At 57.1% G+C, this 16733-nt stretch overlaps 1 protein-coding gene across 1 annotated transcript in view; it reads left to right on the top strand.

Moving 5' to 3' along the window:
* The window catches only part of SMARCC1 (SWI/SNF related, matrix associated, actin dependent regulator of chromatin subfamily c member 1), a 67939-nt gene extending 55437 nt beyond the window's left edge, over positions 1-12502 (top strand). Inside the window, exons 26-28 of the mRNA XM_064410926.1 lie at positions 784-1042; positions 7677-7841; positions 10907-12502. Coding sequence (XP_064266996.1) covers positions 784-1042; positions 7677-7841; positions 10907-10986 — 504 coding nt within the window. The 3' untranslated portion in view covers positions 10987-12502. The remainder of the gene's footprint in view (positions 1-783; positions 1043-7676; positions 7842-10906) is intronic.
* The last annotated feature ends 4231 nt before the right edge of the window (positions 12503-16733 follow it).

Raw genomic sequence — 16733 nt, 5'->3', positions numbered from 1 at the left:
AGGGCAGGGGCACCTTCCCTAGGCCAGGTTGCTCACTGTCTACATGACTTCTTAATTAATCAAAGTAGCCTATTTGATGGTAATTGGCCTAAATGACATGAGGTTTTTTACATAAAGCTCTTAATAGTGCAAATGTGTGTCTGGCTGCTGTGACATCCAGTTCCTGCACTCAGAGGATGGAGAAGGATCCTGCCTGTGATCCCTGAGCTCCTGCAGCTGCACACACGTTCTGCTCCAGGCTTACCTAGAAAATCCCCTGAAATTCATGTTCTCCCTCATTCCAACATGCAGAACGTGGAGAGAAAAAGCCCCAATTTCTTCCAGAGCTGTGCTAGGGCTGAGCTCTCAGTGCAGAGCTCAGTGAGTAAGGAGCTGTGCTGCTGAGAGGTTTTAGGACAGAACGAGGTGAATTCATGTGTTCCAGCTACAAAAAGCTCCAGAGCCTTTCCCAGAACCTGCTGCACACAGCCACAGGACAGCAGTTCCTTTTGGGTTTGGTGGGGTTGGCATGAGAGGCTTCTTCCTCCCCAACCCACTGATGGGCAGGAGCACCTTTGAAATGCATCATTGCTGACTCACCTCTGTCCTGTCCTGGCACAGCTGGGGCAGCAGAGGCAGGGGGATGTTTGAAATGCATCATTCCTCATTCACCTCTGCCCTTTTCCTGGCACAGCTGGAGCAGCAGAGGCTCCTCTGTCCTGTCCTGGCACAGCTGGAGCAGCAGCACCTTTGAAATGCGTCATTGCTAACTCACCTCTGTCCTTTGCCCTTTTCCTGGCACAGCTGGAGCAGCAGAGGCAGCAGCTGCTGACAGAGAGGCAGAACTTCCACATGGAGCAGCTCAAGTACGCCGAGCTAAGGGCTCGCCAGCAAATGGAGCAGCAGCACAGCCAGAACCCCCAGCAGCCCCACCAGCACCCCACCGGGCCTGGCATCAACCCCCTGGGGGCACCAGCACACCCAGGGCTGCTGCCCCACCAGCAGCCCCCACCCTACCCCATGATGCACCACCAGATGCCACCTCCTCACCCACCTCAGCCAGGTAAGAGCTGGGAGCAGGGAATTCCTGCCCTGGCCCCTGGGGCGTGGGCCCAGGGGGAGAGGGGCTGCCAGGGGAGGGCCTGGGTGGTCTGGGCTACTGGTTTATAATGGTGCCACTGGCAGACACAGTTTGCTGCAAAGATGAGCTTTGCACCTTCTGCAGGTTCATTGTGGAGCTCCCAGTCCCATTCCAGATGTGGGGAGGGGGGGAACCCCAGAAGTCAGGAGTGGGGGAGTGCCAGGGTGGGAGGCACTGGGCACCAGCAGGAGAAATTCCTTCCTTTTTTGCCTTGGGGGCTCATCAGCCCCAGAGCAGATTGTCCAGCAGGGCTGGGAGTCCCCTGCCTGGGACACTCCAGCTCTAAAGTGAAATCTGAAGCTGCCCCAAGCACTTCCAGATGTTTTTAGGTTATTTGTGTTTCCTTAGAGTTGCTTTCTGCTGGGTGATCTGAGCAGATGCTCCTTCAGAAACAATCGCTCCTCCAGTTCTCCAGCTCATGGCACACCAAATGTACAGAAATTAAGGGGAAGGACTGGGAGGAGCAGCAGGGGCAGGAAGCTCCTTCAGGACCTTCTTTGGCAGGAGAGCTGGCTGTGAGAGGTTCCTGTGTCCTGCCTGGGTTGTGTGCTGCCAGGGGAGGGTCACAGGGCCCTGTTGGCCAGAGGAGTCACCTGGCAGCTCCAGTGCAGCCTCTCCTGCTGCCAGGGCACTTGTCCTGCTGAGGGCTGGCTGTCTCCAAGGGTGGGTGCTTCTGATTCCAGAGGGTGGAGTGATCAGGTGATGATGTGAATTAGCAGCTTTTATTTGCTAAAGGTTGTTGAAATGCTAATATAAAATCAAATAACAGTGCCTAGCATGTGGGAACCTGGCTGTGGGACTGGATACAGCCGAGGGGGAGCTTGACCAAAACCTGCTCCAGGAGAAAACCTGATCAGTTATTAGCCAAAAATATTTGGCAAGATTTTTTTTGGCTTCTTCAGCAAGCTGCTGAAGAAGCTGGAAAGCTTGAGTGTCATAATCCACATAGAACATGGCAACAAGAAGCTGCAGGAACTTGAGTTTTCCTCTTGAGACAAAAAGTGTTTGGTTTGGGAAGGAGCAGAAGGGCCCAGGAAAACAGCAGTACCTGCAGGTGAGCAGGAAAATGGGAAGTATCTAATCCAAGTGGGTGTGCAGAGCAATCCAGGTGGGTTCCCTCAGCAGGTGCAGAGTTCTGCTGGCTGGGCAGGAGGGAGGAGGTGTCTGCTGAGGCTCAGGCTCACTCTGCTTTGAAGGCTCAGGGAGTTCCTGGGTTTGCTGTGGACAGAAGTCCCTGGGGCTGTTTGGGAGCTGGTGTGGGTTTTGCTGGAATTGGATTGGGAGTGTGATAAAACAGGGTGTAGTTTTAGACTCAGATTTAACATCCTGGGTCTGTTGTGGGGTGTGGACAGCTCAGGGATGCTCTCATGAAGGAATAACCTGGGAAGGGACAACTGGCAAATGAAACCAGAGGGAATCCTGGCACATCCACCCACAGCTGTCCCTCCCACGCTGCTGGGGAGACTGGGAGTGGGACAAGGTTAAAGCATGGCTGGATTTGTGCCCTGGGGCTGCTGACTCCCCTGGCTCACACAGCCCTGTGTTACTGCAGCTCCTCACAGCCTCCCAGGCTCTGCATTCCCAGAGCAGGGACAGGGAGGGGGCTCTGCTCATTAGCCACATCTCTCTGCCAGGTTTGATTAAAGCTGCTCAATAGATTGACTCTCCCAGTGCACCTCCCCTGGCTGAGGCAGCAAAGCCCTGCTGAGGCTCAGCTCTCCTGGCTCCCAGCAGCATCCAGAGCTGTCTCATTCCATGGAGCAACCCCTCATTCCTGGCTCCCAGGACCAGGACCTGCCCTCAGCTCCTCTGACAGTTCTCTGCTTTGATGCTTTTGTAAAGGGAAGAATCTGAGGCCCACTCTAGGTTAGGAGCAAACCCCTGTGTGTCTCCAGCCAGAGCCCAGCTGATCTTGCCTAGGAGGCAGAGGGGGCTCATGCCTTGGGTTCTCCAGAGGAGGTTTGTTAGGAGTGCCTGGCAGGCCCAGGGCTGCCAGAGCCCTTTGGCTGCACAGTTGAGTTATTCTGGCTGGAGAGCATGGAGAGGAAATGGCAAACCCCTGAACTTCAGCTTGTTCACCCCACACCTGTGAGTTCCCTCAGGGGATCTGCCCCCGAGTCTCCTGCAGCCTTTGTGGAGATCCCAAAATTTGGTGAGTGTGAGGAGATCATGGAATCTTGGAATGGTTTGGGTTGGACCTTGAAAATCTCCCAGTGCCACCCCCTGCCCTGGGCAGGGACACCTTCCCAGTCTGCTCCAGCCCCAGAGTCCAGCCTGGCCTGGGGCACTGCCAGGGATGGGGAGGAGAGACCCCCAAACCCCTGAGGGTGATCTGGGAGCACCACGGAGCAGCTGGGCTGGGAATTGCTGCCCAGCTCGTGCTGTGCTGGCCAGGCTTCACTGCTGACCTCACTGTGGTGGCTCCAGGCAGGTTCTGGGCTCAGTTGTAGCTGCAGGGATGGTGGGAAGCAAAGGATCTGAGAGGGCATTGGAGAGGGAAGAGAGGAGGATAAATCCCTGCTCAGGGGCAGAAGCACTAAAGTCAAGCTCTTACCTAAAAGTTAAAAGTGAGGCTTTTCCCAGAAGTATGGTTTTTAGCTCAGGTGCCAGTCTGGACTTGGTGGTGGAGAACATCTCCAGTGCTGGACCCATCTGGAGAACATCTCCAGCCAAGGGCTGCCCACTTCTCCTTGGCATGGCCCATCTGCCTCTGCTGGACCATGGAATTCATTTTCCCTGAGCTTATTTTGTTCTCCCCTTTGCTCTGGAATGAAAACTTTTAGAATAAGAAAACAAAGTTGGATTCCAATTTCACTGAGAAGAGCTGCACCTTGTCACTGTAATAGGAAATCAAATTCCCAGTTTCTTCTCGTGCTACCTCTTTGGGCACTGCATTGATTTCTCTTCAAGCTCTGGGCTGGTGATCAGTGGGATGAGAACTCCTGGTTCTGGTGATGCCCATGGTGTGGAATAGGAGAAACTTCTGGAAAGCCTTGGAGGAAGAGAGAGAGCTGGGAATTAGTAGCTGTCTTTGTTAACTCTTCCTTCAGGTGGGATTTTCAGCTGGTGAAGAATTTCTGACCTAAGGCAGAAATGGAATGAGGAGGGCAGGATCCCACCACAGCTGGATGAGCAATTTTAATAACCTTTTCCCTGATAGATTTTACCTCCTTTTCTGTCAGTGGTTGAAATACTCAAAAAAAAAGGACTTTGTCAGGAATTTTGGGCTTGGGGTTTTCAGCTGCTGAGCTTTTCATTATTTCTGGGTTTAATTTGAGTTGCTGGATGCTATTTGCTTCCTTATTGGACTGGTGATGATTCCAGGGGGCTTTTTGGGTACAGAAAAGGATTTTGAGTTCACTTCCTTTAGGTAAAAATTCCCCAACAGCTGTCAGTGCTTCCTAGTTCTCCATCAGCTGTGCAGAGCTTGCTGGGAGGTGCAGGGAGCAGTGGGATGAGAGGAGATCCAAGTCAGGGGGTGTGAAAGGGGCTGGAGCTGACCCCTGCCCTTGGAAGCAGGGTGTGATTTGGGATTGGAGCTGTGAGGGTGGTCGGGGACACAGGAACAGTGACACCAGGCTGGGCTCCCTGTGCTGCAGCTGGGCTGTGTGGGGCTGGAGCAGTGAATATCTGATCCACTGCAGAATTCCTGGGCTCGGGCAGCAAACCAGAGAGACCCCAGGAGAGTGGCTCCACTGTGCTGCCCTCCCCTCCCCTCCCCTCTGGGGGCTGAGCTCCCCTTGGGGTGTTTGTGGGGGATCCTTTCCTTGGGAGGGTGACAGCAGCAGCTCCCCAGGGGTGCTCCAGTGACTCCTACGTGCTGTGGGAGCCTGGGGATGGTGCCCCAGGAATGGTGCCCCAGGAATGGTGCCCTGGGGCAGGGCTGGCTCTGGGAATGGTGCCCCAGGAAAGGTGCCCCAGAGCAGGGCTGGCTCTGGGAATGGTGCCCCAGGAATGGTGCCCCAGGAATGGTGCCCCAGGAATGGTGCCCTGGGGCAGGGCTGGCTCTGGGAATGGTGCCCCAGGGAATGGTGCCCCAGGAATGGTGCCCCAGAGCAGGCTCTGGCCCGGGAGGGGCAGGAACAGAAACGCTGGGTGCCAGTGAAGTGGAAACTCTGCCTCTCCTTCCCCAGACACGAGGCTCAGTGAGTTGTTGTGTTAATTATTCACACTGCTTGGCTGGGGAGGGGGAGGGAAGGTGGATTTGCAGTTGGAATATCCCTGGGATGAGATCAGCTTCAGGGTCCCTTCCAACCCAGACCATTGCAGGATTCCCAGAGCCTGTGAAACCCGTTCCCAGTGGGAAGGAGCACACCTTGGGATGGCAGCAGGCATTCCCTGGAGCTGCTCTCTGCCGTGTCAGGCTGGAGGCAGCTCCTCCAGCAGCAGCAGAGCAGGCTGTCAGCTGGGCTCATCCCCAGGCTGCTCCATGCCCTCCCACGTCCTGCCAGGCTGGGCAGGGAGAGGTGCTGGAGGATTTGGATCAGCTCCAAGCCTCATGCATCAAAACAAAAACCCCTCTGGCTGCTTATCAGCCCAGTGCTCCTCAAGTGCTGATTTAATAGAGGGAGAGGCTTTTTAATGGAGATAAATACCTTGGAGAGGCTCTAAAGGCAGTTCCTCCTGTTTCCCTGGGATGTGGAGCTGCGCTGGCAGCAGGGGAAGGTGAAGCTGCCCAGCCCCTCTGTCTGAGGGGTTTCCAGTCTGTTAAATCTCGTTGTGTTGAACCTTTGGGCTGGATCTCTTCCTGCAGCTGCTGCTCCTAAGCTCTCCCCCCTATGTAGGTCACACTTGCACATTTTCTGCTTGAGCCGCTGTCTCGGAGCGCTTTCTCTTGGAAAAAAACCAAAACCATCTCTGTAGGAGCAGGGCCTTGGTTCTGCTGTGGTGGCAGCCGTGATTTCCCCTGCTTAATCCCACTCAGGATGGGGTCAGTGCCTGGGTGCTCTCAGCTTGGGTGTTTTGGGGCTGGGATGGGATGGGCTTGTTCCTCTGCCAGCTCCCTAAGCTAATTGTGAGATTAAAATGTTGCAGCCCGTGTCAGGATAGGAAAAAATGGGTGGCCAAAACCCTACAGAGAGGAGCTTCTCAGCTTATGCACAGCTTCAGCTGCTTGGTTTTAAACCTCCAAGGTTTAACAGGGAAAAAAGCTCAGGAACTCCATGGCCCAGGGAGGAGGGAGCTTCCCAGTGAGCATTGCTGGGACACTTGGAGTTGATTTGGGTTGGAAGAGACCTTAAAAAACACCCAGTGCCAGCCCTGCCATGGCAGGGACACCTCCCACTGTCCCAGGCTGCTCCAAGTGTCCAGCCTGGCCTTGGGCACTTCAGGGATGGGGCACACTTTGCATTTATGAAGAAAAGACATTTTATAAAGTAGGTTTGGTTTCTGTTCAGTGGTGGTTTTAGCTCAGCTGGGGTTGATTTGCATATAAAACACTCTTGCATCTTCACATCCCTGTGGGTTTGGCAGCCTTTCCCTGAAGGAATTCTTGCCCAGTGCTGGAGTTTCACTGAAGCCACTCGGTGTGTAGTAAAGTCTGATTCAGCTTCAGGTGTTTCAGAAGAGGGATTTTAATATTAATCACTTCGTTAGTGAGAGAGACTCTCGTAGGCCCGTGGTGTTCAGGGATGGCCAAATTATTGAGGCTCCTGTCAGGTGGCAGCTCCCAGGCTGGGAATTTCAGTTCCCACCTTTCCTGGGCCTCTCAAACACAGCTGTATTGTTCCAGATTTTATATTTTTATTCCCTATCAACATTAATTTTCCCTTATAGCTGCAAATATCTCCTGCTGCTACAAAGCCTCTGAGTCTTTGGGAGCTTGGAACTGGATGGTTTTCCCAATATCCCATTCCTCTGGCAGTGAAAGCCATTCCCTGGGTCCTGTCCCGTGTCCCAAGTCCCTCTCCAGCTCTCCTGGAGCTCTCAGGTCCTTCCCCCTCTCCTGGTGTTAGGGGCAGGAGCTGTTTCCATCCCTGTCTCATGCAATACTGTCCCCCCATGGAAGTGTGTTGAAGGAGGTGGAATTGGGTTATGCCAAACCATCCCTCAGATGAGGTTTTAAAGCACCAATCCAAGCTGCAGGTGCCCAAGGCCGGGTGTTGTAGCTGCAGCAAGGTCTCCCATGGAGCTGGTTTGAGAGGAAGAGCCTCACAGCAAAACAGGGAATCATAGTAGGAATTCCTGTGCAGCCCAGGTTTAACTGTATGATTTCAGTTCTCTCATGGAATTTATCCATGAGGCTTCATGGCTGCTCCTTTCCATCAAGGCTCCTCTCTGCTGCCTTGTGTCTCCGTTTGCTTCCCAACACCTGGATCCCACGGATGCCCTTTCTGCTTGCCTGTGCTGTGTCCCCCTTTTCCCTTGGGAAGGGGTTCCAGGTGCCCCCTGTTCCTGCCTGGAGGGGTGCTGGGGGGTGAGGAGGTGTTTGCTGGGGTGTGGAGCACAGCTGGAGCCGCACAGCTGGAGCCGCACAGCTGGAGCAGGCTGTGCCTGGCTGGGAGCACAGCCCCGCCCGTCGCTGTCCCTCACGGTGTCCGTCTGTCCCTCTCTCCAGGCCAGCTGCCGGGGCCGGGCTCCATGCTGCCGGGCCAGCCCCTGGCGGGCAGGATGATGTCTGCGGGCATGCACGGCGGGGGCGGGCCGGCCCCGCCCGGGATGGCCCCGCTGCCCGGGAACCTGCTGGGGCCACGCGTGCCACTGCCTGCCCCCAACGGCATGTGTGAGTGCAGCCCCGGGGGAGCTCGGTCCTGGGCTGCCCTGCCCTGAAACCCCTGCTCCCTGTGGGAATGGTGGGATCTGAGCATGCTGGGCTGCCCTGCCCTGAAACCCCTGCTCCCTGTGGGGATGGTGGGATCTGAGCATGCTGGGCTGCCCTGCCCTGAAACCCCTGCTCCCTGTGGGAATGGTGGGATCTGAGCATGCTGGGCTGCCCTGCCCTGAAACCCCTGCTTCCTGTGGGAATGGTGGGATCTGAGCATGCTGGGCTGCCCTGCCCTGAAACCCCTGCTTCCTGTGGGAATGGTGGGATCTGAGCATGCTGGGCTGCCCTGCCCTGAAACCCCTGCTCCCTGTGGGAATGGTGGGATCTGAGCATGCTGGGCTGCCCTGCCCTGAAACCCCTGCTCCCTGTGGGAATGGTGGGATCTGAGCATGCTGGGGTCCCCTGCCCTGAAACCCCTGCTTCCTGTGGGAATGGTGGGATCTGAGCATGCTGGGGTGCCCTGCCCTGAAACCCCTGCTCCCTGTGGGAATGGTGGGATCTGAGCATGCTGGGGTGCCCTGCCCTGAAACCCCTGCTTCCTGTGGGAATGGTGGGATCTGAGCATGCTGGGGTGGTCCTGGGCTCCCCTGCCTCACAAACCCCCTGATCCCTGTGGGAATGGTGGGATCTGAGCATGCTGGGGTGCCCTGCCCTGAAACCCCTGATCCCTGTGGGAATGGTGGGATCTGAGCATGCTGGGGTCCCCTGCCCTGAAACCCCTGATTCCTGTGGGAATGGTGGGATCTGAGCATGCTGGGGTGCCCTGCCCTGAAACCCCTGATTCCTGTGGGAATGGTGGGATCTGAGCATGCTGGGGTGCCCTGTCCCAAAAACGCCCTGATTCCTGTGGGAATGGTGGGATCTGAGCATGCTGGGGTGCCCTGCCCTGAAACCCCTGATCCCTGTGGGAATGGTGGGATCTGAGCATGCTGGGGTGGTCCTGGGCTCCCCTGCCTCACAAACCCCCTGATTCCTGTGGGAATGGTGGGATCTGAGCATGCTGGGGTGGTTCTGGGCTCCCCTGCCCCACAAACCCCCTGCCCCACAAACCCCCTGCTCCCCGTGGGAATAGCAGGATCTGAGCACACTGGCAGCTCCCAATGGAATGTGTAAGTGCTCCCTCCAGGGATGGATAGTCCTGGCTCCCCTGCCCTGCAAACCCCCTCTTCCTTCAGGAATATGGGATCTGAGTGTGCTGCCAGCCCCAGAGTGCTGCCAGGGATGTGCTGCAAGCTTTAAGTGCTCCTCAGCCCTCTGGGCATCCCAACACATCCCATTGTCCTTTATTTTATTTATACATCCCTTCTTTTATTTATAACCATACAGAGCCTTGGTGGTGATGATCAAAAGCCTCTCCTGACTTTAGTGGAGGGTCAGGAATTAACTATAATTCCTAAATAGTGGAGGTCAGAGTAGGATCCAGTTCAATAATTCCACAGTGAAAACTTGACACCCTGGAACTGGAGCATGGAAGTCCTGATTAGGAAAAAGGAGAAGATAAACCGTGTAAAGAGCATTCCCAGTATAAAATCTGTACCTCCAAAAATGAAGTTGATTTATGGCAGCCAAAAAAGCAGCTGGATCAGGAGCCATGGTGTGGGAGTTGCTCGAATGAGTGTGAGAGTGTGGCCAAGCCCAGAAGGCAGAAGACAAGCTGGCACAGGGAGGAATGGCTGAGGAATTCTCCATCAGGAATTCCTCCATAAAATTGCCATTATTAATTGCAGCCTGGCCCAGCTGCTGCTCAGGAATCCTCACCCCCAAAACGCTCGGCGTGGTTCTCGCTGCACGAGCAGCAATTGTCATCACTTGGAGCACCTCTCCCAAAAAATAATTGGGAAAAGCCCTTTGGATTTTGGCTCCAGCAGCAGGAGCTGCTGTGAGCTGTGACTCACGGGCGTTCCCAGCCCAGTGGGAGAACTCTGTGCTATTTCTGGCTGGGCTCTGCTCCCCAGCCTTCCTTACTTTTCCCTCCTTTTTCGCGAGCCTTTACCACTGGGAATGTCTTGTGTCAGGTTGTATTCCTGTTTGCTCTCTTCCCTTCTCTTAATTTCTCTTTTTTCCTCCCCTGCTAAACAAGTCAGTCATGTTCCATTAGCATCTCCTCTCTGGGCACGAGGCTGGCCCTTGGTGTCCCCCTTCCTTCCCTCCATCCCTGGGTTCCTCTGCTTTAACCTACATCCATCCTTCAGAGGGAGGAGCAGCCTCTGTTGGTACCAAACCTTTGTTCCAACTGGTTTAAACAGAGAAGAGCTGCAATTTGGGCTCCAGCACAGAGCTGGGAGGGGAGAGGTGCCAGTTCCAGCTCTGCAGGTTGCTTGGCATGGATTTGCCAGCTGCTGAGCTGCATCCCCAGCATCTTGTCCATAAAAATAGGAGAATTTTCCCCTCTCTCATGGAGTGCATGCAGTGCTGGGTGGTGGGAAAGGTGCAGCAGAGCTTTGGGAGCTGCCATGGTGCCATTCCTGGGTCCTGGCTGTGGGAATTCCCCTTGGACTGACTGTCCCATGGCCTGGAGACCCGCGGGCGTGGTGTCCCTTCTCCGTGTCCCTCCCTGTCCCCCTCCTGTCCCTGTTGTGTCCCTGCTGTCCCTCCCTGTCCCTGTTGTGTCCCTCCCTGTCCCTGTTGTGTCCCTCCCTGTCCCTGTTGTGTCCCTCCCTGTCCCTGCTGTCCCTCACTGTCCCTGCTGTCCCTCACTGTTCCGTTTGTCCCTGCAGACCCCATTGTGTCCCTCCCTGTCCCGTTGTGTCCCTCACTGTCCCTGCAGACCCCATTGTGTCCCTCCCTGTCCCGTTGTGTCCCTCCCTGTCCCGTTGTGTCCCTCCCTGTCCCGTTTGTCCCTGCAGACCCCGTTGTGTCCCTCCCTGTCCCTCACTGTCCCGTTTGTCCCTGCAGACCCCATTGTGTCCCTCCCTGTCCCTGCAGACCCCATTGTGTCCCTCCCTGTCCCTCACTGTCCCGTTTGTCCCTGCAGCCCCCGTTGTGTCCCTCCCTGTCCCTCACTGTCCCGTTTGTCCCTGCAGACCCCGGCCCAGCACAGCCACCTGCAGAAGGAGTGACTCCCCCCCCGGCCGGAGCCCCGCCGGCCTCAGCCGCTCCCTGAGCAGCCGAGGGCGGAGGAAGGAGCTTCCACAGCAGCACCGTGGTGACCAAAAGAGGATTCCTCAGTTCCCTCCTGCTCCCCGGGACGTGTCCCCTGCTGTCCCGGCCGTGCTGTGGGGCTGGCACGGCTGGCACGGCGGCGTGCCCTGGGGAGAGCTGCAGGGGGATGCCAGGAGTGCCTCCATGCTGCTGGGAAGCCCTTTGCCCCTTGGCCTGCCTGCCTGGCTGAGCTCCACGCTGGTTTCCTTCCCCTTGGTGCTTTGAGCTTGGGCCTCTCCCACAGGGTGAAACAATGCGGGTTTTAGGGCAGGAGCTGAGCTTTAGGACGTGCCCAGCCCGGGGGGTTGGGTGTTCCAGGGTCTCTGGGCAGAGCAAAGCACCCAGAGGAGAGGCCAAACCAGGGCTTGGAGCAGAGCAGGAGCAGCAGGGCACAGCCCAGCAGCCATGCCTGCAGGGATTCCTGGTGGCTGCAGCCACAGCTGCCTCTAACTTATTACAGGAACTATTGATCCATGGGAGTGAAACCAGGAGTGAATCAATCAGAATAGAACCACTCAATGGTAGGAGTTCTCTTGCTCCGGATTTTACCTTTCCTTTGCCTCTGGAGGTGGTAGTTGGACCTTCCCTGAGTAGTTTGGTGCAGTAGCCAACTGAGGAATAACCCCCATTTTTAGTCCCTCTTTTTGGAGCATATACTTTGTACTTTTTAAAATGAAGAAAACAAACAAAAAAAAAAATAAAAGTAGGTAGCGAAGAAGTGCTAGAATTTGGGATTGGGTTGGGATGGCTGGGATGGGAATGCCAGAACTACCTCTGGATGCTGGGACAGCTGCTGTCCCCCCAGTGCAGCTGAGGGCTGGGGGAGGGAGCAGCTGCAGCAGGCAGAGCTGGGAGCGCTCCAGAGCTGCTGCTGCACACCTCCAGGCTGCCCAAACTTGGGCAAAAGTCCTGCAAAAATTCCTTTTCTGCCGTGGTTGGGGTTCTGTGCCCTCCTCCTGGCCCAGGAGCCTTTGGGGTTTCCCTGCAGAGGGTCTGGATGCTGCCCCTTCATTTCAGGGGTGGCTTTTGTCCAGGTGGGAGTTGGGGTTGGGCTGGGGAGAGGTTCCCAAAAGCTCTGGAACCTCCAGAACCACTTCCAGCATTTCCAAACCAAGGCTTTGCCAGGTCTTCCAGCAGGACTCCACGCAGAGCAGCCAGGGCCTTCCCCTTCCCAAGGCTTCCTTCCCCTCCAGGGTCTTTGGGGTGAGCGTGGGGTTTCTGGTGCAGCCCTTAGTGCAGTTTAGAGTAACCTCAGGTTGTTTTTAGCGTGAGCAGTTCCCAGGATCCAGGTGGAGACTATTTTTTACTGTCCTAGTGCTGATCCTGCCGAGGACCTGGGTCCTGGACTCTCTTTTGTTTCTGTATAAATAATCCCTGTGCCCATTTTTCACCTGATCTCTGTATAGGGCCGGTTTGATTCCTGCAGCAGCCACCCAATTTTGTGAAATAAAAGCAAAAAAAAGCGGTTTTTGTACAAAGCCTGTGGAGTTTGTGAAGTCTCCTTTGCCTTGGTGTGCGGGAAGAGCTGGGGATTGTTGCTGTGTGGGAATGGGGCTGGTTTGGGGCTGGATGTGAACTGCAGAGGAGCAAACACAAAACCTGAGCTGGGGGAGGATGGAAGCCATGGCAGAAGTGCAGACCCTGCTGGGGGACAGGTCCTGGCAGGGTTGCAGAGCTCAGGGGGTGGCTGCAGCAGAGCAGTGCTGCATCCCTGCTCTTGGGGTGCTGCTTCCCACTTGGATCACGCTGCAAGGGCAGCTCTGCTGTGCCAGGGTGGGCTGGGGGGCCTTGTCCCACTGCTGTCCCATCCAGCTGCTGTGCCAGCCTCTGTCCTGCGCTCCTGCCAGGCTCCTGAGCTGCAGCAGGGTTTGTGGTGTTGGTTAGGCTGAGACCAAATCCAGTCTGGATTGTATTCCAGCCATTCCCTGCCGTGCCCAGTGAGAGGCTGTGCCTCAGAAGTGGCACCTCTTCCTGGGCACCCTGCAATGCCCACAGCCCATTCCCTAGGAAGGAAAAGCCCAGGGACAGAGCTGTGGCCCTGGGTTCAGGACACACCATGAAAGCCACATTCCAGCTGGGAATTCCCCCTTGGATAGGCTGGGGGTCTCCAGGGCTGGGGTCTCCTGCTGAACATCCTCTCGTGGGCTGCTTGGAGCTGCTCCTGCATGGGCAGGAGGAGAAGGGAAGGAGCTCGTGGATCTTGGCATTCCAGCAAGGCTGGTCCCAGCAGTGGTCATTTCTCCTCATCCTGAAGATCGTTTTCCTGAGGGATGCACAGAAAGTGGTGAATCATAAAGGTCAGTTTTGGAAGTTTTCTGTTTACAGACTTCAAATGGTCGCAGCAGCTGCTGAGGCCGGGCTGGGCAGAGCTGGGGTGAGAAGAATGGGTGGGCTTTGGGATCCAGTTTGGGAATGCTGGTGGGGGAGAGAGTGGCCAGAGACCCCCTGTCCTGGGCTGCAGGAAATGGGAATTCTGCCCCTCAGGTGAGACCCCACTGCAGAGCTGCCCCAGATCCAGCAGCACAAGGACCTGGAGCTGCTGCAGGGCTGGAGCCAGGCTGGAGAGCTGGGAATGTTCCCCTGGAGAGGAGAAGCTCCAGGGAGAGCTCAGAGCCCTGGCAGGGCCTGAAGGGGCTCCAGGAGAGCTGGAGAGGGACTGGGGACAAGGATGGAGGGACAGGACACAGGGAATGGCTCCCACTGCCAGAGGGCAGGGATGGATGGGAGATTGGGAATTGGGAATTCCTGGCTGGGATGGAATTCCCAGAGCAGCTGGGGCTGCCCCTGGATCCCTGGCAGTGCCCAAGGCCAGGCTGGACAGGGCTGGGAGCACCTGGGACAGTGGAAGGTGTCCCTGCCATGGCAGGGGTGGCACTGGATGGGCTTTTGAGGTCCCTCCAATCCAACCCAAACCATCCTGGGGTGTTGGATCCCCACAGCTGGGCAGGGCACGGGGTGGGGGCCGGGGCTGCTGCTGCTGCTGGAGCAGGAGTGGGATTGGGGTGGATTTGTGGCTGTCCTGTTGCCTGCTGTGGGTTCCGTGGCTGGAGGGCAGGGTTGGGACAGGGCTCTGAGCCGAGTGTCTGCTCCAAAACCACTGCAGGGATCGCTTCAGTCCCAGATGTCCTCAGGACAAAGGAATTGCCTGCTCAGGGGGAGCTCTTCTGCCTGCTGCAGGAAATTCCCTGGGGCTGGGAGGGGTTTGCATCTTCATCCTGCTGGGAAGGGACAGGTGAGCCCTGGGATGGTTCCTCTGCACCAGCAGGAGCAGGAGCAGCCTTTATCCCTCCCAAAACCACCCCCAGCCTCCCGTGTGCTGCCTCGGACACCAGCTCCACCCCGGCTGCATGGAAAGCTGCATTTTTGTCATTTTCTGGCCGATTTAAAGCCCAAAATGCACCTTGGGGCTCATGGAGAGTTTGAGGTGGCTGAGTGCACGTTGTCCCCTCGCTGCTGTTTCATCCCTGTGCCTTTCTCACAGGACCCTCCACAGGAAGGGTTTGGAGGGCAGGAGCTCCTCTCTCTCCATGGGTTTTACAGCAACGAGCACAGGGCTGACCCCAGTGCCCACCCTGGATAATCCCCCCAAACCCCAGCAGGAACAGACATGCCCCAGACAAGGCTGATGGTGGCTCTGGGTGACCTGCCAAGGGCTGGGCTGTGCCAGGGCTGTGCCAGGGCTGTGCCCGCCTCTCCAGAACACTGTCCCCCTTTGTCTGCACCAGCTCCCCCCGGGCTGCCTGTGCTGGGAATTTCCCCTTCCACAGGAGCCCCAGGATGCTGCCAGGTCACAGCACAGGGACCCTTCCGCAGCCCTCGGCTGTCACCTGGAGAAACTGAGGGCTGATTATTGGGAATTGTTTCCCCAAATCCCTCATTTTCTGTCTTTTTAAGTTGCAGTGTGATAAAAACAACCTGGTGTCCATCAGAGCCAGCAGCCTTCCAGGCTTGCTCCCAGAATTCCAGCCCGGGGATGGAGCTGGAATGTGCCAGGACCAAGGATTCCCACCCAGCTCCGTGTCACTGACCCCATTCCTGGGATGCAGGGATCCATCCCTGGGATGTTCAGCTCCCTCCTGGGATGTTCAGCTCCATCCCTGGGATGTACAACACCGCCCTGGGATGCACAGCTCCCTCCTGGGATGCACAGCTCCATCCTGGGATGTTCAGCTCCATCCTGGGATGCACAGCTCCATCCTGGGATGTTCAGCTCCATCCCTGGGATGTACAACACCACCCTGGGATGCACAGCTCCATCCTGGGATGTACAACACCACCCTGGGATGCAGGGCTCCCTCCTGGGATGCACAGCTCCATGCCGGGATGTTCAGCTCCATCCTGGGATGCAGGGCTCCATCCTGGGATGCACAGCTCCATGCCGGGATGTTCAGCTCCATCCTGGGATGTACAACACCACCCTGGGATGCAGGGCTCCATCCTGGGATGCACAGCTCCATGCCGGGATGTTCAGCTCCCTCCTGGGATGCACAGCTCCCTCCTGGGATGCAGGGTTCCCTGCCAGCTCCTCTCCCCAAAGCTCAGCCTTGCTTTATTCAGGGCTCTCCTTGCTCCTTGCAGCTCAGAGCTGTGACAGGGGATTATCAAACCTTTCCCACCTTTTCCCTCTGCAGCCCCAGGGGAATGTGGCCCGGGAATGGCCGGGGGAGCAGGAGCCGGGGGCTCAGACAGGGACCCTGCCCAGCTCTGCCTCTGCAGACCCAGTGCACACCATGGGCAGGTCAGGACGGGATTTTTGGGAAGATCCTGGCTCCAGGACACGCAGAGGTTGTAGATCTGTGTATCCCTGTGGCTCCAGCCTCCTTTCCCAAACGGGGCTCCTGCAATCCCAAACTGCTCCTGCAATCCCAAACTGCTCCTGCAATCCCAAACTGCTCCTGCAACCCCAAACTGCTCTGCAATCCCAAACTGCTCCTGCGATCCCAAACTGCTCCTGCAATCCCAAACTGCTTCTGCGATCCCAAACGCGGCTCCTGCCCCGGGGCCTTTGAATTTGGGTGATTTTTGGCCAGGCGGGTGTCGGGAGCAGCGGGGCCGTGCCCGACCCGGGGAGGGGGCGCTGCTCCCGCGGGATGCGGGGCCGAGCACGGCGGGGCCGAAGGTGCTGCTGCTGCTGCTGCTGGATCCGCCAGGGATCGGTGTCACCTCGGAGCCAGCCCGGGCCGTGCCAGCCCCAGTCAAGGACAAAGCCGTCCCTAAAGCCGCGCCTGGCTGAGCTGGGCTCAGCCCTGGGCTCAGGCTCAGCATCCAGGGCGTTGTGGGACAGGGAAGGGCTCACGATCCAGGGGCAGGAAGCACCGGCCTCAGTCCTGGCTCTTTGCTCCAATTCTTCGTTTTCTTTGCACTTTTTCGGTGTTGTGAATGGAAGAGATAGGGGGAAAAGGGAATTTGAGCCTCTCCAGTACCCGGCTGAGGGGGAAGGGAAAGGCAGCCCAGGGAGAGGAACGGGAGGAGCAGAAGCTGGGGGAGACGCCCCCCGTTATCCACTGGGTGTGGATGCCCCGGGGATCACCACTGGACACAGGAATGAGGCGATTCCCGGTGCCTAGCCGAGGGCAGGGAGCTGGGGAGGTGGGAAGGTGGGGATCCCAGCCCAGCCTGGGCCTCTGTCTGTCTGTCTGTCTGTCCATCCCCACGGGATCCTGGATCACAATCCGAGCTGGACCTGCAGCCAGTGGTGCCCGAGGGAGG

The sequence above is a fragment of the Passer domesticus genome, chromosome 1 (assembly GCF_036417665.1).
Source record: "Passer domesticus isolate bPasDom1 chromosome 1, bPasDom1.hap1, whole genome shotgun sequence".
NCBI classification, from domain to species: domain Eukaryota; kingdom Metazoa; phylum Chordata; class Aves; order Passeriformes; family Passeridae; genus Passer; species Passer domesticus.
The sequence above is the reverse complement of the archived record's forward strand: the minus strand, read 5'-3'. Positions and strand labels throughout refer to the sequence as shown.